The sequence below is a fragment of the Ovis aries genome, chromosome 3, assembly GCF_016772045.2.
Source record: "Ovis aries strain OAR_USU_Benz2616 breed Rambouillet chromosome 3, ARS-UI_Ramb_v3.0, whole genome shotgun sequence".
In the NCBI taxonomy this organism is placed as follows: domain Eukaryota; kingdom Metazoa; phylum Chordata; class Mammalia; order Artiodactyla; family Bovidae; genus Ovis; species Ovis aries.
This window is the reverse complement of record NC_056056.1, coordinates 146,126,790-146,148,920: the sequence shown is the minus strand read 5'-3', so window position 1 is coordinate 146,148,920 and position 22,131 is coordinate 146,126,790. Positions and strand designations below refer to the sequence as shown.

At 38.4% G+C, this 22,131-nt stretch overlaps 1 protein-coding gene across 3 annotated transcripts in view; it reads left to right on the top strand.

Annotated features, from left to right (window-relative positions):
• The window catches only part of CNTN1 (contactin 1), a 417,338-nt gene that overhangs the window by 325,185 nt on the left and 70,022 nt on the right, over nucleotides 1-22,131 (top strand). For all 3 annotated transcript variants that reach the window (XM_042246873.2, XM_060412756.1, XM_060412755.1), the window contains 2 exons: nucleotides 12,331-12,480; nucleotides 21,460-21,530. In XM_042246873.2, coding sequence (XP_042102807.1) covers nucleotides 12,331-12,480; nucleotides 21,460-21,530 — 221 coding nt within the window. The remainder of the gene's footprint in view (nucleotides 1-12,330; nucleotides 12,481-21,459; nucleotides 21,531-22,131) is intronic.

The following is a 22,131-nucleotide window of genomic DNA, read 5'->3' as shown; positions in this document are numbered from 1 at the left end:
ACAGCAATACAAAGCATATGACAAAGCACCACAAACCAAAACCTTGTAACTTTTGGCCTTGGGATACCCATAAGGCTTGCTTCTCTTTTCCTCCAAAGAACAGTTAGAATTTGTCTTTTCAATTCTGAGCATTATGGGCTAAAAGTATTTGAAAATATATCTCTACGTTTTGCTCAGGGCTGGTTATCAAAATAAGACCTTCAAAAGAAGGGTCTTTTGATCTGAGTATTAAAGTAAGATTTATGTTTCCTATTCTGTATACTTTTGCAACCAATCTAAATACCTGTCAGGTTAATATACTGTTGTAGACATGTGTTCTGGGAAACAAACTCGCTCAGAAGGACAATAGCAGATAGTGAAGTGCAATTTATTACACCGCGGGCCGAAGGCAGAGTCTCCTCTTAGCCAAGGACACCGACCTATTTCCGTGAAAATCTTATATACCCTAAGTGTATGTGTTCAAACCCATCTCCTCAAATTCTCTGAAACTAGTCTGGACAAAGGAAAAGAAATATACAATCAAAGTTAACCCGTTATTCATATGCCTTAAACCCATGATTCGTATGCCTTAAGCCTAGGTAGTTAGCAGTGGACAATTATCAGTAGGCCTGTGGTCATACCCCAATAAGCATAATAGAATTTATGATTCTATTTGGTTACACAGATAATTCATGTATTCTTTTAGGCTATGGAGAGTCTATATACGAGCCCTGGGGCTCCTCCATGGTGGAGGTGGGAGGGGGTCTGGTTTTCCAGTTGGTATGTCATTTCCATAAATACTGGGCATATAGCTCAAAGTCCACAGTCTGGCCCAAGATGGAGTCCTGCTTTCAAGATGGAGCCTGCTCTGTCTGTTTCCTCCTTCATTCCCCACTCTTGATGCTCTTAACTCATAGTATGAGTTAAGCTCATATTGCACCCTGGCTCTCTGACTGCCAATTTGGGAAAGTGACACAGACCTTTGGGTTGCAAAGTTCATAATACATTGTAAAATGCAGCGTCCACAAAGCAGAACTATCAAGGCAACTGTAACAATGGTAAATATAATTTTCCATCAATCAGTCTTCACCCAAGATAGGACGGAGGTCCAGAAAGGAATGTTTTCATTTGACATTGTTTTTACCTGGTTTTTCATGTCATCTAAAGCAGCTGATACATTGCCAGATAAATCAGGAATATATACACAACATCCAACCTTAATTATAGCACAGGTCCCTTCTTGAGCAGCTGTGAGCAAGTCCAAAGCATTCTATTTAGAATTACTACTTTTCTCATTTGGATTTGTTCTTCATTTAAGGCTTGGATGGCTTTAGCACTATCTAGGAGGGCTTGTTTTGTGAAATTAGTCAAGGCTTCTAATTTAATCATAGTATCTGTTGTCCCTATAGAATGTATGAATAAGGCAGCAATATACTCATACCATTGAAACACAGACCTTGTCCACCTAGCATGTAAATAAGGCTTTCGTTACTTCTATGAAACTGGTGTTTACATCAAACATAACCCCATGACCCAAGTCTATTGACTGTAGGTCTGTCTTACCAAGAGAGCAGGGAGAGATTATGATTGACAAGAGAAAGGAAAGTCTCTTTTTGTCATCCCAGAAATGAGCAGAGTGGTTTAAAATCTCCTTGGCAGAGCAGTGATACCCACCAAGGAAGTCCATCCATCACAGACAGAGGCATAGCCCCACATACCTAGTAGCTGGAGGTGTTGTGGAAGTCCACATAGGAATGTGCCCATGAGATGAAAAGATTGTCCTGAGTTGAAAGAGAAGTTAAATTCAAGATCATGTTGATGAGGCCAAGCAGCAGGAGTTGATTATGCAGCTTCTTCCTGAAGGGGCTCGTCCAGGATCTTCTTTTCCTTCTTCTTCTTGGATGATCTTAGTCTCTTGAGGGTCAGTGGGGTCTGTCTGCGCAGTCCACTCAGCGTTTTCTGGGTCTGCGTGGTATGTTCTCTTCATCCTCATGTGGTGGATCCAGGGAGTGACACCTGCAACTTTAACTGCTGTAGGGGTGGTTAGAACAGTAAATGGATCCTTCCAATGTGGGGCCAAGGAGTCATGTTTCCAGTCCTTGACCCACACCTGATCCTGGGGCACAAATTCATGAATCTATTCCCCGAGGGGAGTGGCACCCTTTTTTGTACAAACTTAGTTACCTGCTTTATTACCTTACCCAGTTGTTCCATCTGCTGTGAAATCTCATCTCCCCGTACCTGAGGCAAGTTTGTTGACACCTGTTTTATTATGGGAGAGGGCCTCCAATACACAATTTTGTATGGAGAATAGCCATGGGACCGTGGAGTCATCCTGAGTCTGAGCAGAGCCATTGGAAACAAGTCCACCCAGGAGCAGTCAGTCTCTATGATCCAGTTGGAGAGGGTCTCTTTAAGTGTCTGGTTGGTTCCTTCCACCATCCCAGAACTCTGAGGCATATATGCTGTATGTAATTTCCATTTGATGTTTAAAGTTTTGCTTACTTGCTGTACTGAATCAGCTACAAAAGCCATACCATTGTCCAATCCAATGCTGGTAGGAGATCCAAATCTGGGAACTATCTCCCTAAGCAGGCACTGGGCTACTTCTGATGCTGTTTCAGTTCGGGTAGGAAAAGCTTCTACCCATCCCAAGAATGTACATACCATGACCAGCAGGTAACTGTAGTGTTGGTGAGGTTTCATTTCAGTGAAGTCCACTTCTAGGTGTTCAAAGGGCAGGGTGCCTTTTAGCTGAATCCTCAGAGATTTCTGTTTGTGCCAGAGGCAGCAGGCTTGTGAGCAGGCAGTGCAGTTCTGAGATTCTGTCCTTTTGACAGCTGGCGGGTCTGGATTAGAGCATATAGTTCAGCCCATTGAGCAGACCAGTGTAATGTCAGAGAGCTAGCCTCAATGATGGTTTCTTCCATGACTACTGCATATCCCAACAGTCATTGTCCTTGTTTCACCAGGCTGGTGCTATTGGTGTACAGGACCAAATCTGGGTCCGAGATTGGCTGATCTCTCAAGCCAGGTCTGCTGGCATATTTCCTTGCAGTCATGTGAGGGCCCACCTTTCTCCCACTGAAAGGAGAGTGGCCAGATTCAGAGCCTGATAAGGCTCAATAGTAACATGGGGGTTTTTATATAACAGTCCCTGGTATAGAGTAATCTGGGATGCTGACTGCCATTTATGGGGGCCCCCTCACAGGAGAGTGTTGACCTCATGCGGAACTTTTATGATCAAATCTTGGCCCAAAGTCAGCTTGGTTGCCTCCCAGACCAATAAGGCAACTGCAGCAACTGCCCATAAGCATCCCAGCCACCCAGTGGCAATATTGTCCAGCCGTTTCGAGAGATAAGCCACAGGTCTGTCCCATGTCCCCATAGTCTGAGACAACACTCCCATAGCCACCTTGTCCTTTTCAGTCAGGTAAAGAGTAAACAGTTCATATAGGTCTGACAGGCCCAAGGCAGGTGCTAATGTAATTGTACTGGGTTTGAGTTCTATCACCAGTGGGACTTGTTTTGCAAGCCTGGGGGGGTGGGGGGGAGGGGGTGGGGGTTTTCTTCCTCCCAAACCTCAGGGAATTGTTGTGTTAACTCTCTCTCTCTCTCTCTCTCTCTCTCTCTCTGTCTCTCTCTCGACTGTTTAGCCCGTCTGGTTTCCCTTTTGGGAGATCATGCAACCTCCATTCATCTTGAAGGGTTATAGAGAGGAAGAGTAAGTAGGTGGTTGATCTCACTCAAAGAGTGGGTCTTTTCTGGGGGGGAAAGGTCATTTGTGCCTCCAATTTAGCAAGTCTCTTCCCAACAAAGGTACTGGGCATTCAGAGATGTATAAAAATTCATGAGTCACTTGGTGTCCCCCATCTGACATTTTTGGGATAGGCTTGAGACACAAAGCCTGCATTTATTACCATCTGAGACCCAGCAGCCTCTGGATCTATTGGCATATAAAGTCTACAGGCCTTGCACAGTCTTTCGTAGAACTCAGAGAGTGATTCGCTTTCCTGTTGAATCGCTCTGGAGAGTTTTGCCATACTCACAGGTTTTCAGGGCCCCCGTCTTGAGCTGTCCAATATCTCTCCAGGTGGCCCCTCTCTTCCTCTGTGTTACAGTCCCATTTGGGCCTCTCATCGGGGGTGGCTTGTTCTGCCCACCACTGAGGTTTGCAGTACCCTCAGGTGCCATTTCTCTTAACCATTTTCTGACCTCAGTTAGGATCCTGTGTCTTTCCTCAGTGCTAAAAAGGGAGATCAGTAGTTGGATTATATCATCCCATGTAGGGTGGTGGGTTCAAAAAATAGTCTCCATTAGACTAATCATGGCTCGTGGCTCCCCCAAGTATGGTAGGGTGTGTCTCTGCCAGTTTAATATATCTGTAGAGGAAAATAACAATACGCTACAGGGGGGTGATGGTAGTGCCCCCATGCGTCCTAAACTGGAGGCTGTTGTAGCTCTCTGAGGGGCATCTGTAGTGGGGTTCTTTCCCCCTGTTCCTTGGCGGAGCACAGCTTCTGTCTAATTCCTGTGTTTTCTTCCCCCTTCCTATCAGTACTCACTGAGAAAGGTGGATACCATCTAGGAGGTCTGGCTGAGATGGAATTCTGGAAGTGTTGACCAAAGGTCTCCATCAATGGGATCGGAGCCTGCCGAAATGGCAGCTCTAGGATCTCTGGGAGAGCTGGTGAAAGAGCAGAGGCTGCTGCAGGAATTTCACCTGGCCCTGGATTGGGCATTAAGGTGGCCTCCAGTCCTGGTGGAGCACTGGGAGGCAGGTGCATCATTATCCAGTATGGGGGAGGAGTCAGTCAGTTCAGGTCAGTTCAGTTCAGTCGCTCTGTCGTGTCCAACTCTTTGCGACCCCATGAATTGCAGCATGCCAGGCCTCCCTGTCCATCATCAACTCCCGGAGTTCACCTAAACTCATGTCCATCGAGTTGGTGATGCCATCCAACCATCTCATCCTCTGTCATCCCCTTTTCCTCCTGCCCTCAATCCCTTCCAGCATCAGAGTCTTTTCCAATGAGTCAACTCTTCGTATGATGTGGCCAAAGTATTGGAGTTTCAGCTTGAGCATCAGTCTTTCCAATGAACACCCAGGACTGATCTCCTTTAGAGTGGACTGGTTGGATCTCCTAGCAGTCCAAGGGACTCTCAAGAGTTTCTAGCAACACAGTTCAAAAACATCAGTTCTTCCGTGCTCAGCTTTCTTCACAGTCCAACTCTCACATCCATACATGACCACTGGAAAAACCATAGCCTTGACTAGACAGACCTTTGTTGGCAAAGTAATGTCTCTGCTTTTTAATATGCTATCTAGGTTGGTCAGGTCATCCCTGTCCAAATCCTGTAGAATTTCCTTTTTTATCATCAGTCAATCTTTGTGCCATTAATATTTTTTCCTTTCCCTCCTGGAATACAGAACCTTGTCCAAGTAGGAGGGTCTTGAGCTAACCCTAGCCATGAGTCAATGTATGGATTTTGATCTGGGTGTCCTGGCTCTCCTGTGACTATTGTATAGACTGCTTCCACTATTTTTAAGTTCATGTTATTCTCTGGTGGCCATCCTACTCCCATAGGGGGCCATTCAACCTCACAGGGTATGTGGAGGCAGTTAGGCATCATCTTCACCCCATAGTCTCCTCCAAATCCCTTCTTTAACTTTTTAATCATGCGCTCCAATACAGTTGCCTTAGATTCACTTTCCCCCATCTTGCTTACCTTCTTGGACCTTCTTCTACTTTTCCTTTTTGTTCTGTCTACGAAGTTCTCAGTACCCTATCTACTTCTGATATTTCCACTCAATGAAACACTTAAATTGCCATTATGCCTCATTCCTAATTGAGGTGAGAAGAGCCTTACCTGCTAGATCCCAGACGGAGAAGGGGGGTTGGCATGTCTTCACCTTCTGGTCAGCATGGTCAAACCAATACACCACATGGTCCAAGACTGTTTCTCCCTTAAATTTAAAAGTCCATTCTGCCTTGGTGGACTTGATCAGGTGCAGATGAAAACACAGATGGGTTAAATATTCCATGTCCTAGGCTATCTCTGGAAAAGCCAATTTGTACTCACTTATGTATTCCGCCCCTTCTAGCCTGACAATTCCGAGGGTATCAAGAATTTCACAGCAGATGGGACACCTCCTGGGGGAGGGTAGAATACGAGCACACAAGGACCAACTTTCTTCTCGTAAAAATCCCCTGGCTGCTTCTTGGTAATAATTTTCCCCAAGATGACATGGATACCACCTCCTAAATGACCTTCACAAATTTCCTTCCTAAGTCCTAACACACTTGTCAACCTGTGTACCAAGCAATCACTGCCACCTGTTTATTCCAGGCCCCTGTGGGTCCGTGCCCCTTCTAGTGCCTCCCAGGGGGTGGTGATCAGGCCCCCTCTTCCACCCTGCCGGGTGGGTTCCTCCTCATCTGAGCGCTCAGTTCCCTTGCTGCCATTCACTACCTGCCAAAGCGAAGAAACCAGGCATTCAAAGGCTGAATTCTTCCAGAGAGGCGAGGTGCCTTCCCCCTCTAAGAGATTCAAGCCACAAAGCCTCTGGGTGGCCTCAAATGAGACCTGTCTCCTCAAAGTAAGGAGTTTCCTGGCCAATGCACCAAATGTTGTAGCCACGCATTCCAGGAAACAAACTCACTCAGAAAGACAATGGCAGATAGTGAAGTGCAGTTTATTACACTGCGGGCCCAAGCAGCTTCTCCTCTTAGCCAAGGACACCGACCAGTTTTTGTGAAAATCTTGTATACCCTAAGTGTACGTGTTCAAATCCACCTACCCAAATTCTCTGAAACTAGTCTGAGCAAAGGAAAAGAAAGATACAATCAAAGTTAACCCGTGATTCATATGCCTTAAGCCTAGGTAGTTAACAGTGGACAATTATCAACAAGCCTATGGTCATACCCCAATAAGCATAATAGAATTTATGATTCTATTTGGTTACACAGATAATTTGTGTATTCTTTTAGGCGATGGAGAGTCTATATACGAGCCCTGGGGCTCTTCCATGGTGGAGGGGGTTGGAGGGGGGAGGATCTGGTTTTCCAGTTGGTATGTCATTTCCATTAATACTGGGCATATAGCTCAAAGTCCACAGTCCAGCTCAAGATGAAGTCCTGCTTTCAAGATGGAGCCTGTTCTGTCTGTTTCTTCCTTCAATATAATATTGTACCTTTTTTTTTTTTTTTTAAACAGAGAGAAGCCTCTGACCTTATACAGTTAAAACTCTGATTTTCTACACTGATATCCGTAAAAAGTAACCTGACTCTGAACTGACTCAGTTGAAACTCAGGAACTTGAGCTCTCAGTCCTAATTCCGGGTACTTGCCTCTGTTGTGCAAAGTACTCACCTTTCTTTCTGACTCCAGAAATAGCAAACAGGTTGCAAGAGACTTGGCTGAAGAAAGGTGGCACAGAGTCCCTCTGCTCCTGATTATTGTCTGTTTGGCTAGGGGCATGAAACTCTTTCCAAAGGAAAGATGACCTTTCCTTCCAACCTATCTGTTTGGGTGGTTTTGGAAAAATAAAATACATCCAGTAGCTTCTACCAAGGCTAAAGGGATTGGATAAAATTACAAGAGGTACAAATCCTTTTATAGGAACATTTAGGGCTATGAATAAAATGAATAAAAATGAGGTAAAACACAGTAGCAGTGGAGGAGAGAAATCAGAAAGGACCAACTCAGAATTAAACAGAATGGGAGAGAGCATAAGAGAATGGGGACGAGCTTTATCCTCTGCTTTAGACAAGGCAGGATAATTTATGAGTTTAATATAGATATAAAAGCCAGAAAGCATGGATATTTTTTGGAGGGTTCAAGTAATATAATGCCCTCTTTTCTACTATCAGTAGGCTGCCTGATTCAGGGTTGAAGGAGAAAATAAAGTGATTGTTATACACATGGTTGTGCTGAGACATTGTAGACTCTAAATAAGCACAATTTCTGTATTTGTATTTATTTACAATTTCTACAAATATTTATCAAGTACTTTTAAATACAAACATATATATGGAGATATATATCCATAAATGACAAATAGGAGTAAATAAGTGGGACATAGAGATATATTATAAGTATGGCCTGGTATGGACATAGCCGATCTTAAGGTTCTAATTGTAAAATGATGATATGGGCTGCTTAGCTCAAGATTGGACAGAAAAAAAAAAAAAATTAGAAAGCAAACTTTTAAATCCTGTTCTTGTGATGTGGTATGAGTCAAAAGTCCTGATCCCTTCTAGGGAAGGAAAGCAAGCCAGATACAGAACCACATTTAATTCTAGACACATTTTTCTAAAATGATTGGTATTAGTCATTTTTGCTAGATTAGCCCTACTACTTATATAAATGGTTTTCTACAGGGAGTATTGTAAAGATATGACAAAAACTTTTTTGTTTTAGATACTTACTATCTCATAGGTGCTGAGGTTAGTGTATATTAATAAGAATGATCATAACTGGTTTTTGTTCTTAAAAAGAGGAGCTTTTACACCTTTAGCTACATTTGTAGATATATTATTAGCTTATTGATGTCAAATTCTTTCTTTAATTATTCATAAGGTACATCTTGAAAGTCTATCTTCCTAACACCCACTTCCAATTTCCTGTTTTGAAAGTCATTTGCATCACTGGACCAAGGGTTTCCCACTGAGGCCTGTCCTCTCTTGGTTGTAATGTAACTCCAAGGCTCTTTGCTTGTTCTTCTTTCTTTACCTCAGACTTCATTTAGTCACAGACCTTACATCTTCATCTGGAATCTAAAACTTACCCTAAATTGACTCCAGTTTATTTTTCTTTATCTCTCACCATTCTTCCAAATATTTTCTGTTCTGTAGTCAAGTATGACTTTCTACTCAGGACATACTCCTGAGCTTCTATTTGTTTGGAGATATTTTAGTATTGGACCTTCATGCATGTTTGGAATCAGTTTATCAGCTGCAGTTTTTACCGCACATCCATCAGGGTATTCCTGTTCTGACCCAGACTTCACCTACCCCTACCTGTTGACTGCCCAGCTGCTTGGAAAAGCCCCAGTGTAGGTTTTACCATCTTGAGAGCACCATGCCCTTGCCAAGAATGGACCTTCAGAACAGTTTCAACATTTCCATTCTTCAGACATTTAAATGGGGCTGGGGTTTTGCAGCATAAGCCTCCTTGACCTTTCTGTTACACTTTTTAACTTGTACTTTCCAAACTCACAAACTCACAGATATTTCCACCAGTCTCTGCCTCTAAATCTCAGTATTAATTCCCTAGGTCTATCATAATGGAGAAAGCAATGGCATCCCACTCCAGTACTCTTGCCTGGAAAATCCTATGGACGGAGGAGCCTGGTGGGCTGCAGTCCATGGGGTCGCTAAGAGTCAGACACGACTGAGTGACTTCACTTTCACTTTTCACTTTCATGCATTGGAGAAGGAAGTGGCAGCCCACTCCAGTGTTCTTGCCTGGAGAATCCCAGGGACGGGGGAGCCTGGTGGGCTGCCGTCTATGGAGTAACACAGAATTGGACATGACTGAAACGACTTAGCAGCAGCAGCTGTCATAACATGTTACCACAGATTCGGTGGTTTACAACAGAAGTATAAAATCATGGTGCTGGCAGTGCTGTACCGCCTCCAAGGATCTCAGGGAACAACCCATTCCTTGCCTTTTCCAGCTTCCAGAGGCTCTAAATACTCCTTCACATGTGGCTGCTTCACTTCAGTTTTTGCCTTTGTGGTCACATTTCACCCTCCTCTTCTCAATGTTTCCTTGTTGTGTTTCTCTTATAAGAACACTGGTCGTTGGCTTTAGGATCCATCTAGATAATCCAGGATGATTTTAGCCAAAGATTTTTAACTTGGTTTTAGTCTTAAAATTAAAATGATTGATAAATTCTTTGCAAAACAAAGTCACATTCAAGGTTCTGGTGATTTGAACATAGACATATCTTTTGGCGGGGGAGGGACAATCACCATTCAAATCATGGAAGCTCAAAATCATTAAAAGGCATCTAGTGAGGAAGACTCTACCCAGTGTCATAACAATGAGCCCTGTGTTTTCCCTTTCTCTGTGAAGAGTCCTGCACATTCAAAACTTCATCTTCCCTCTTCCAATTACCTAAAATTAGTTCTTATATATATGAAATAAGACAAACAGATTCTGATATGGTGTGAGAGTATGGTGGAGGAGATAGAAGATAAAGAGGCAGAATTAAAACAAAGGCAAAAGCAAAGCCAATGTTTTAATCAGAATGTCAAAAATATGTCAAATATATAAAACAAGTCCTTAACAAAATAAGACATTGGATGGTAAAATTAGTGTCTAGGAGAGTTCTGCCACATGTGGCATCGTGACACATGGGATAGGCTGAGCCATATAGGAATTTGTCCAAAAGTAGAAACTGACATTGTGATGCTTAGCATTTATGGTGGCAGTTGGTACAGTATCTTAAAAAGCTATGTATTCATGGTCTGCAGTGTTAGATAAAAATTTAGGAATCCCCTAAGTAATAAGATAATGAGTCATATGCAAGCTTAAGGGAACACATTTTTCAAATAAATGATGTATATCTGTTTTAGATGCATATGTATGTGTAGATTGATTATTAAAGACATGTGAAAGTATTTTGTTGTTGTTGTTGTTTAGTGGCTAAGCCATGTCCACCGAAATATTGCTTACCTGGATTAATAAATAAATAAATAGATAAATAATCCCTATCTATGGGATTTCCCAGGCAAGAATACTGGAGTGGGTTGCCTTTTCATTCTCCAGGGGATCATCCCAACCCAGGGTTTGAACTCGTATTGACAGGCAGATTCTTTACCGTTGGAGAATTTTTTAAGGAAGCCCTAAAAAATATTTTATAAGAACTAACTTATGCAGATGACACCATCCTTAATGGCAGAAAGTGAAAAGGAACTAAAAAGCCTCTGGATGAAAGTGAAAGAGGAGAGCGAAAAAGTTGGCTTAAAGCTCAACATTCAGAAAACGAAGATCATGGCATCTAGTCCCATCACTTCATGGGAAATAGATGGGAAACAGTGGAAACAGTGTCAGACTTTATTTTTGGGGGCTCCAAAATCACTGCAGATGGTGATTGCAGCCATGAAATTAAAAGATGCTTACTCCTTGGAAGGAAAGTTATGACCAACCTAGACAGCATATTCAAAAACAGAGACATTACTTTGCCAACAAAGGTCCGTCTAATCAAGGCTATGGTTTTTCCTGTGGTCATGTATGGATGTGAGAGTTGGACGGTGAAGAACGCTAAGCGCCGAAGAATTGATGCTTTTGAACTGTGGTGTTGGAGAAGACTCTTGAGAGTCCCTTGGACTGCAAGGAGATCCAACCAGTCCATCCTAAAGGAGATCAGCCCTGGGTGTTCTTTGGAAGGAATGATGCTAAAGCTGAAACTCCAGTACTTTGGCCACCTCATGCGAAGCATTGACTCATTGGAAAAGACTCTGATGCTGGGAGGGATTGGGGGCAGGAGGAAAAGGGGACGACAGAGGATGAGATGGCTGGATGGCATCATCGACTTGATGGACATGAGTTTGAGTCAACTCCAGGAGTTGGTGATGGACAGGGAGGCCTGGCGTGCTGTGACTCATGGGGTCGCAAAGAGTCGGACATGGACTGAGTGACTGAACTGAACTGAACTGAACTGAAAATAATGTATGGTCCTGCCTTGGTTGAATGTTTTCTAATACTTCAATTAAATAAACAATCTTGAAGCATATCTTACCCCTAAGGTATAATTTTCCTGTTAATATCTAGTAGCATAAATTCTGAATATTAAATAAATCTGAATGAATTATTTTAACATTTATTAATAACTGCCCCAAATGATTTGGGTTTAAATCTAAAAAGCTAACAACAAAAGGGTATAAACATATAGGTACTGTACTAATCAATCATTTGCCACCCATACACTATATCAGTTTGAGTCCAGAAAAATTTTAACTTCCTGAATCATACCCTCGCATCAAGAATTTTTCTGGATTCTGTCTTCAGAATACATATTCTCAGTGTTCAGAGTGTAGGCGGTGGACTAGCAGCAAAGACCTGAACTGGGAGTCAGTTAGAAGAGCAGAATCTTAGTGCTCCTGACCTATACTTACTAAATAAATGATACATATGTGTGTCTGTCTTTCTAAGGTCTAAGATTTTCTTAAGGACCTCTCTTCCAATTCTTTATATGTAATTAACATGTTGTCATCCTAGTTTTTATTTATATTTGACTTAGTGGAATATGTGCCATTTTCTCAAAAGAGTAAAATAAAAATAGGGAATTATAAGAGTGATATTACTCAACTAATATTCTCTATTTAATATTTGTTTTATTTAGATCCCCCAATTATTGAAGGAAACATGGAGGCAGCAAGAGCAGTGGATTTAATCCCATGGATGGAATATGAATTTCGTGTGGTAGCAACAAATACATTGGGTATGGGAGAGCCCAGTATACCATCAAACAAAATTAAAACAGATGGCGCTGGTATGTAGAAAAAATGTTTTAAAATTTAAAAGTTTTATAAATTCAGTGATTACTTTTAATACATAATTGAACATATTTAGAAATAATGCTGTGAAGTAAGTAATTAAAAATGTATATATATGTATTTCACACATGTGTGCACATTATGGGCCAAGAAGTCAAAAATCAAAAGAGAAGATACAAAGCTTTAAAATATTTTTACATAACTAATGGAAAAGAGGTAAATAAAGGCAAGTCTGTGATCCTCTAGACACTACTTAAATGAATTTGGCGTTTAGAATAGAAGTGAAAGTATTAGTCTTTCAGTCATGTCTGACTGTGACCCCATGGACCCACCAGGCTCCTCTGTCCATGGAATTCCCCAAGTAAGAATACTGGAATGGGTTGCCTTTCCCTTCTCCAGGGGATCTTCCCTACCCAGGGATCAAACCTGGGTCTTCCACATTGCTGTCAGATTTTTTACCATCTAAGCCACCAGGGAAGCCCATTTAGAATATAAATTTTAGAATGTAAATTTTGAATCTTAACCAGGCAGAGTCATGTAAACAGTTTCCTTGATCTAGAAGGCTCGCATTTTTTTCTGTCTTTCAGAGACATTTATAACTGAATGGTCACATGGATGAAAGTATGGGCAGGAGAGTAGGATGAGCAGATTGTGGAGAGAAAGTGAAGGAAGGAGACTGTCAGATCTGCACACCTGGGGAGTCAGAGCACCTTAGAAATAGTTATGTTCTTTTGAGTATTAAGTGTCACTCTAAATGTGCTCTTTTCAGCTCAACCATAGCTATTCTTCCCATTTCGGTTCAATTTTTATGCTGAAAACCAACTCCATTTTAATAACTGTTCATACAAGAAATATTCCACTCTGTTTTCCTTCTCCCTTGCATTTCTGGGCAAAAATATTGTTCTGATTCTAATAATAACTTTTCTTTATCATTCCTTGTCTATGAAAAAGAAAATGTTTTGTAGACTCTCTGAGTCTGTTTATTTTTACTATGCCTTGCCAAACTTCAGTGCTTTATTTGGCGAAAAATATTTTAAATGGATGACAGAACGCCATTAAAATTCTGCTGTGATATCTTAATAACGTTTATCCACATTTCTGGCTACATCAATCCCTTGGCCTAACTTCTAAATATAATTATGAATTGTACTGTCTTTAGTTTTTAAAGCTAAATTATTCACGAAGACTGCCATCAGTAAACTCTCAAAGTTTCATGTAACTTCATGTAGTTTACCAGATAAAACAGATGATTCTATAATAAAAAAAGAATAGAAACACTAAAATACTGATCTATTCTGAGTATTTTCACATACGTTTCAGTTAGTCCTCCTAATAATGTTTTGAGGTAGGTATTATATTGTTGTTATTGTTCAGTCGCCCAATTGTGTCTGACTCTGCAACCCCATGGACAGCAGCACACCAAGCTTCCCTGTCCCTCACCATCTCCTGGAGTTTGCCCAACTTCATGTCCATTTGATCGGAGATGGCATTCAACTATTTTATCCTCTGATGCCCTCTTTTCCTTCTGCCCTCAAGCTTTCCCAGAAGCAGGGACTTTTCCAATGATTCAGCTGTTCACATCAGTTGACCAAAATAAGAGATTCAGCTTCAGCATCAGTCCTAATGAATATCCAGGGTTGATTTCCTTTAAGATTGACTGGTTTGATTTCCTTACAGTCCAAGGAACTCTCAGGAGTCTTCTCCAGCACAACAGTTCAAAGGCATCAATTCTTTGGCCCTCTGCCTTCTTTACAGTCCAGCTCTCACAAAACTACATGACCACTAGGAAGACCGTAGCCTTGACTATACTGACCTTTGTCTGCAGAGTGATTTCTCTGCTTTTCAACACACTGTCTAGATCTGTCATACCTTTCCTGCCAAGAAGCAATTGTCTTCTGATGTCATGGCTGTGGTCACTGGCCACAATGATTTTAAAGCCAAAATAGAGGAAATCTGTCATTGCTTCCACCTTTTCCTCTTCTATTTGCCATGCGGTAATGGGGCCAAACGCCATGATCTTAGCTTTTTAATAGTTTTAATGGAAGGTATTATAATCCAATACTCATTAATAAGCAGTAGACTCAGAGACACTAAATAGTTTGCCTAGGTTGGTATAACTATTTTCAAGATTCAGAATTCAGATCTAGACCTGATACATTCAACTTTCTCTCTTAAAGGTGGTTTCTCAAGCAGGTTTTAAAAGCACAGTCATTTACATGAAATTTTATTAGTGTTCTAGTAGAAGTTCACATTTCATTCTCAATTACAGAAACATATGACTTAAATAACATTTTTTATTTGCCATCATATATCCACCTGTGAAATGAACACAATTGTTTCTTTTACTCTACCTCACAGAAATCTCATTAGGATACAGAGATAATATAAATTGCAGCTTTAGAGAATGCAGATACCAGACAGCCAGGATCCTTGAGTTTGGTTTTTATTATTAAAGCCTCATATGTTTGTAATAGAAGCTTCTATGTGATGAATTGAACATAGTTGTCCCTTCTTGAAAATCAAAAATAAAAAAGAACTGGGACATTATCTGACAGGTGGTTTAAACCACATAATTCTTGCTGAGAGGTCATGTACTTGCTTCAATAAGTATTCATTTTCTAAATAAAATTGCAAAAATATCAAATGATTGAGTCAGTCAAAATAAACCAATTTCAGTTTAAAATTATAACAGATTTACCTTAGATATAAGCTTTTTTTTTTTCTAATTTCATAGAGCTTGATTAATTTTCTGTCCTATGTTGACCAGTAAAATGTGAATTAATTCTAATCCAAAAATAACATTGTTCATGGGGAGGGAAGATATTTTCTCTGGCATTGATGATGTTAGTAGACCCTCCCTTTTCCTTCTGAGAAATTTTGTTACCAAAAAATTATTTATTTCAAAACTTATTGCTTTAATATACTTTGGTTGATCATCTGGCCAGAATTATCATAAGAATTTAGATTTTTTAATCTCAGTATAGAATCAATTAAATGAAATGTTTTTAAGAGCAACAATAAAAATGTTCAGAGAGAAAGATTTAATCTAACTGTTTCATATGTGAATCTCTGAATATAATTTATATTTAATATTATATTTAAAAGACTAGAATACTTTTTGATGTACATTTTGCCAGGAGTTTTCATGTGACTCCGAAGACTTTCCAACCTTAATGTTTTCATATCTTTAGAAATGCTGGAACAATTTGTTTCAGAGTGATATCAAACCTAAAATTTTGGTAAGGTTATTACTTTCAACCAATAACTTTTGGCATCACCTTCATGAAGTATCACCTCTAACATTATGTTTGCTGAAATGTATTTTGTTAAGGACTTAATTCTCTCTCTAGTGTGCTTGGAAAACAACTTCTCTTAAAAGCCTTCAAACACAAAACAGACACACGAAGCAGTAACAGTCATTCACAATGCAAGATATGACTCCATAGTGACATAGTGAAATGATGCATTCCTTTCAATTGTGAAAAAATAAAACCTATATTCTGTAATACATTTGTTAACCTTTCATAAGAAAGTATTTTAGATCCTTCATTAATTAACTTTATGCCTACTATCATTTATGTACTTTCTGTGTGTTATCCCAGAGTGCTAAACTCTCTACTTTCATTGCTCAATTTAATTCCCACAGTAACTTTATTCACTTGTATTATTATTTCTAATTTACAGACAAAGAAGTCAAGATCCCATTCAGTTAATGTGAAGCAGAGCTGGAATTCAAATTAAGGGCTTTGTAATAATAAAAGCTTTATTCCTAAACAACTTCCTAGAAGGACAATGTGCAGTATTAAAGTTCTGGGATGTTGATCCTTTAGTAGAATATTAGTTCCATCATTTAAAATCTCTGTGATTGGAGACACATTACTCCACCTCCCTAAACCTCAATTTTTTCACCTCTAAGTGGAAATTATTTACCTTATGAAATCTTTTAATGATTAGAAACATGTAAGGAAAGCAAAGTCAGTACTTTCCAGCATGTAATATTTGCTGAATCAAATTTTTATTATGATCTCAATGCTCATTTTATGCTTTAATATGCTTATAAAAAATATTATCTACTCTGTAATAAATCACCAGCTTTGGTAATGTTTCCATTTTTCTAAACATAGTAGAGAATCATATAAATTCAATCATCTTACAAGAATATGTCTATATATTTAATACAATAAAATTCAACAGACTTTCTCTTTAATTGCTGTTTTTTCTTTCATCCTGTTTTTGAAAAATTGAGTATTCATAAAATTGGACATTTATATTTTTTACCCGTACAAAAAAATACTTTCTGAAACAGGGGGTTATTTGTCTTGTCATGTACCATTATATCAAGTCTCTAAGAGATGCCAACATTTGTTATATGAGATAAAGGCTAGTTCCCATTTGATGGGAAGGGTACTGTGTGCCTCATTGTGCTGACTGAAAGACAGGACATTATCTAATGCAGCATACACCCTTATCTGTCCAATTACTTAATGTTAAGATCACAAGGCACAGTTGGGTATATTCTTTGGTTTCAGACAAGTGCATTATAAAATGGATGGTCCCAAATGAAGAATTAGAAGATGTGTTTGTAACCCATTTAATTTTGACTGTAAATGAGAGATAACAAAAGCATCCTTCAAAGTGATGTGTCATTGTAAGACCAAACCCTTATGGTTAATAGCTCTGTAGGTACAGTTGGCAAGCCAGTATCCTAAAATGGTATACTCCGGTTTGCTTTAAAAGCTTTTGCCATTTATTTACCAGACACAACTAAGAAGGAAAAGAGAAAAAATACTATAACACTGGAATCAACGCTTTCATACCATGTTTAGAACTTAAATTTCATGTCCAATGAAGATATTCTGCTCTTTCATATACTTTTATCTTTTAGATATGTTTGATAAAGGAGAAGAATGATATCAAGAACATATTTAATAGCCAGTAAGATACTATATTAACTTCAGTAGCTGTCACTAATAATACAATAGAAAAATCTTGTTTTAAAGTGCTAACCTGAGTACCCAGTTAGGTGTGATACATAAAAATCCTCTCGGAGTTCTATGAGTCTTAATACACTGGACTTTCTTACATGCATTCATAAATTCATCTCGTCCTTCCCTCATACCTCAGTTGGCAAAGAATCTGTCTGCAATTCAGGAGACCCCAGTTGTAGAAGGGATAGGCTACCCACTCCAGTATTCTTGGGCTTTCCTTGTGGCTCAGCTGGTTAAGAATCCATCTTGTGGATGGATGTGGGAGACCTGGGTTGGATCCCTGGGTTGGGAAGATCCCCTGGAGAAGGAAAAGGCTACTTACTCCAGTATTCTGGTCTGGAGAATTCCATGGGCTATACAATCCATGGGGTCACACAGAGTCGGACATGACTGAGCGACTTTCACTTCATACATTCATCCAGCAAACTGTTACTGGGGATTTTGTAATACATTGTAGATATTTAACATATGAATTAAAACTAGTTGTACATATTTAGCTTGCACTATATTAGCATCTTCAGGACTGAAATCAGATTTTATTCATATTGTAACTTTAGTGCTTAGCACAGCTTAGTATCTATAAGTGGTACTTAAAATTATTTGTAGGAAAAGAGAGGAATAAGAAGGAAAAGAGGATGGTTCTGGAAGTTGTAAATTAATAGAGGATAGTGAAAAGAAAAGTAGTGATCAAAGCTACAGTGATAATTGTATATAAAAATATAGACAAATCCATTAATAAATGCAATTTGTTTTGTTCAAAATAAAGTTAACATATGCATTAGATGCTTTTGTTTTTAATACAGTGAGATAAACTGGGAAGTGTTCATTCTTTCACTTAAATGAAATATCCATAATTGATCTGAGGTCTTTATATTAGTAATACATTTACTATTTATTATGATTATTTCAGTTTGTAGCATTCTTTTCTGCCCATCTGAACTTTCTCCAGATTACTTGATTTTAGATTAACATTCCACTGAGAAATTAACAAATTTACTTTGTTACATGCTTTATAATTTCCTGTTTGACAGCAAAATTTAGATTAATAAGCAAACAACAAATTTGGCCTGATAAGCCCTAAAGACATTAGTATTTTTGTGAACTATCTCAGACCCTATATCTCTTTTATCTGATGCGTGTGTGCTAGATTGCTTCAGTTTTATCCGACTCTTTGCAATGCTATCGACCACAGCCTGCTAGGCTTCTCTGTCATGGGATTCTCCAACAAGAATACTAGAGTGGGTCCCCATGCCCTCCCCCAGGGGATCTTCCTCACCTGTAAAGAGCATCAATTTAACATGGTAGATTCATTAAAATTGTTAGCAATGTGCTCCACCATGAGAACAGTAGATCATGGGTTATGGGCAACTCATCTGAATATCCAAATGTGCAGTTCATTTTATTTTATTAATTTTTTGACTTTATTAATTTTATTAATCTCTTCAGAAAGAAAATATATTTACAGATAGAATAAAAGCAGATGTAAGACTTTAATCGCTTTGTTTGGCTAAATTCTAGAGTATTACTTGCCAGTTTGAATTTCTTACTAAAAAATTTGTTTTAAATCACAAATTCTGATGCAAATTAAAATAAGAAGCTATTGGGTTAGCCAGGAAGTTTATTTAAGTTTTTCTGGATGATATTATGGAAAAAACCAAATGACTGTATTTGATTGACCCAATATATCCATGGTAACTTTATCTCTGTAAAAATAGCTATTTAAATTAAAGCAATAATTAATAAGAACTGAATAATCAATATATTCTGTCAAGAGCCTCTACTACATGATTTTTATAATTTAGAATATGTCCCAAGGTGATTTACATATTGTTAAATAAAATGCTAAAGTCCCCAAAGGTACTTCTATGCAAATTATTTAAGTGCTAAATCTAAAAATAAAATTGACAGCATTAGTTTCATAACTTAGGAAAGATGAATCATGGTATTGGCTTGATTTTCTTTTTAAATATTTTCTAGATCTACAACTAAAATTCAAAAGCCATCCTATAAACGTCATTAAGGAATCACTGTTAGACTGAAATCATGGCAAAAGCATGAGTTAAAAAACCTCAGTACTTTAAATTGTTTATTTGTGATTAATTCAAGAACTTTATATTTTTCAAAATATTTATTAAAATTATTTTTAATGATTTATCATTAAGGGAACACCTAGTTTGCTCACTGTTAAATGCCCTGGAGCCTAAAGTTAAATAAACTTCCTTGTGCTCAGGGTAATTTACTTCCTTGAACGGAATCACTATCTGACCAAGTCCAATGCAGGACTAAATACAAATACAGAACAGCTAGTTGCTCAGATTCATGTCAGATGTGTAGTCCAATTCCCTTGTGAAAAAAATGTCCCTTAGCTGCTAAATTTACAACTGAACATTAAAGCTCAAAGAAGGAAATTAAATCAATTATTATTCCAAGTAAAGTATAAGACACTCTGTTAAGAGATAGAGCTACTTTTATTTCTGAGCTTTTGTTTGTCTTGTTTTCAGCATAATGAACTCAATGGATGATCTTTGAAGAGCAAAATTATCTTTAGAATAAGTGTTATGAAATAGGAAAAACATTCACTATAACATAAGCAGACTATTTTTAGATCTTTTCTAAATAAGAAAGGTTCATATTGATTATAATAAAAAGGATTATAGTGAAATGCTTTGGCAAATAATACTTGCCCTGATGAAGGCAATACCTGATTCAACAAATTCCAGTATAAAAATTATTCTGGAGTTACTTTTGAAATTACTTGTATGTCATCACAATATTTATACTTAAACACACAAACTCCAATCAGATGCAAATCCAATAAGATGTAGCCTACAATAAGATACAGTATTTAATCTTATTTTTTAGTCGTGTTCAACTGTTTTGTAATCTATGGACTATAGGTTTTCAAATAAATAAAACATGGGAAGGCAAATCTGCCTCACTATCTTTTGTTGAAGTAAACCAGCACATTCATTTTGTCCATGAGATTTCCCAGACAAAAATACTGAAGTGGGTTCCCATTTCCTTCTCCAGGGGATCTTCCCAACCTAGGGACTGAATCCACATCTTCTGCATTGTAGACAGATTCTTTGCCAGTGAACCACCTACAAATCTGATAGGAGAGAGAATAACTTGGAGAAAAACAAAAAGCCATTGGAGTTGGTAGTTAAAAGCAATTTTGTGATTTTTGAGAGAGTGATTTCAGTAATATGAAGACATAGAAAACAGATTATGCATCGTTAAAAAGTGATTATAGAGTGAAGTCATGTATCAGTTCTTTGCACCTCAGTGACAGGAAAGGGTGAGATGGCTTGGAGGTTAAGTGTAAAGCAGTATTATAGGATGATTTTTAAGGCTGAGAGATTTCAAAGGATGGTCACTACAGTAGAGACACTGAAAAATCGAGTGATGTTATAAAAAGATAGAAGTAAGGGAGAACCCTGACAGGACAGGGTTCCTGTAGAGATTTAGGCATTGAAAATGAGAACACAAGAACAGTATTAGATTTGTAATGTTTCCAAATATCTTTGGGAAGCACAATCCTATGTTAACGTGCATGTTCCATTTCTTAACAGTTATTTGTAGACTGAGGCATGAAACTAACCCAACAGTATGTTGTTAGAAGTTTATAGAGTTCAAAACAAGAGCTCTGAAATATTTTCCCAATAAAATGTGTCCAATCTTTCAAAATCATATTAAAAGAAAGGACACAGAAAATAATTTAAAAAGGGAAGGCAAATTTGCTTCATTACCTTTTGGTGAAGGAAACCAGCACATTTCCTATAGCACTGAATTAATTTTTATCTTGGCAGAAAATCGGATTATTACAGCAACTCTGGGGCATTGTCATTATAATAGAGCATATTGTGTGCAGCTTGTCTTTCCTGGTAAAAGAAAAAAAAATGTGTATGGTTTCTAAGTGAATAAGAAATCTAACATCAGAAAAAAATCACATGGCCTCTCTTTTGTGGTTTTATTTGTTTGTTTCAGCACCTAATGTGGCTCCTTCAGATGTAGGAGGTGGGGGTGGAAGCAACAGAGAACTGACCATAACATGGGCGGTAAGTGTTAAGAAGTTGCACATGTTATTTGTTGCTTTACCTACACTTAATCTCAAACCTATTTTGTTTCCTGAAATAAACAACAATGCCTCAAAAACAAATAAGAATAAATTACTAAAATATTTTTTTTTCTCTAATGCATGCCAGATTTTGCCTAATTTACTATGGCTTAGTGTGCCATTCCTATGCAAAAATAGATTATTGATGCTATAGTCTCTATAGGGCTAGGCCTAAAAGATTAAATAAACATTCAATTCTTTCATTCCAGAGACAAATGTACTCTGTACTCACTGTGGCCTCATAACCCAGTTGCAATTCATAATTTTTGCTCTGGACTTTCAAAATTTCAAAGATTCAGTTTAAAAATCTTTTGTATCAGCATCTGTTTTTAAATTGGCCCTTGCTCTCTGATTTGAAACTTACTTTCATCAGCACATGTAATTTATCACTATAGGTCAGTCTTAGAAGGCCCCACAAATGACTTATTATTAAGGTATCCAAAATATTTTATTAAAATTTTATGACCCAAAGGGAGCTCTATATCAGAGATTATAATGTTTGGAAAATAATGCATCCTAGCTGGATTTTTGAAGTGACAGAG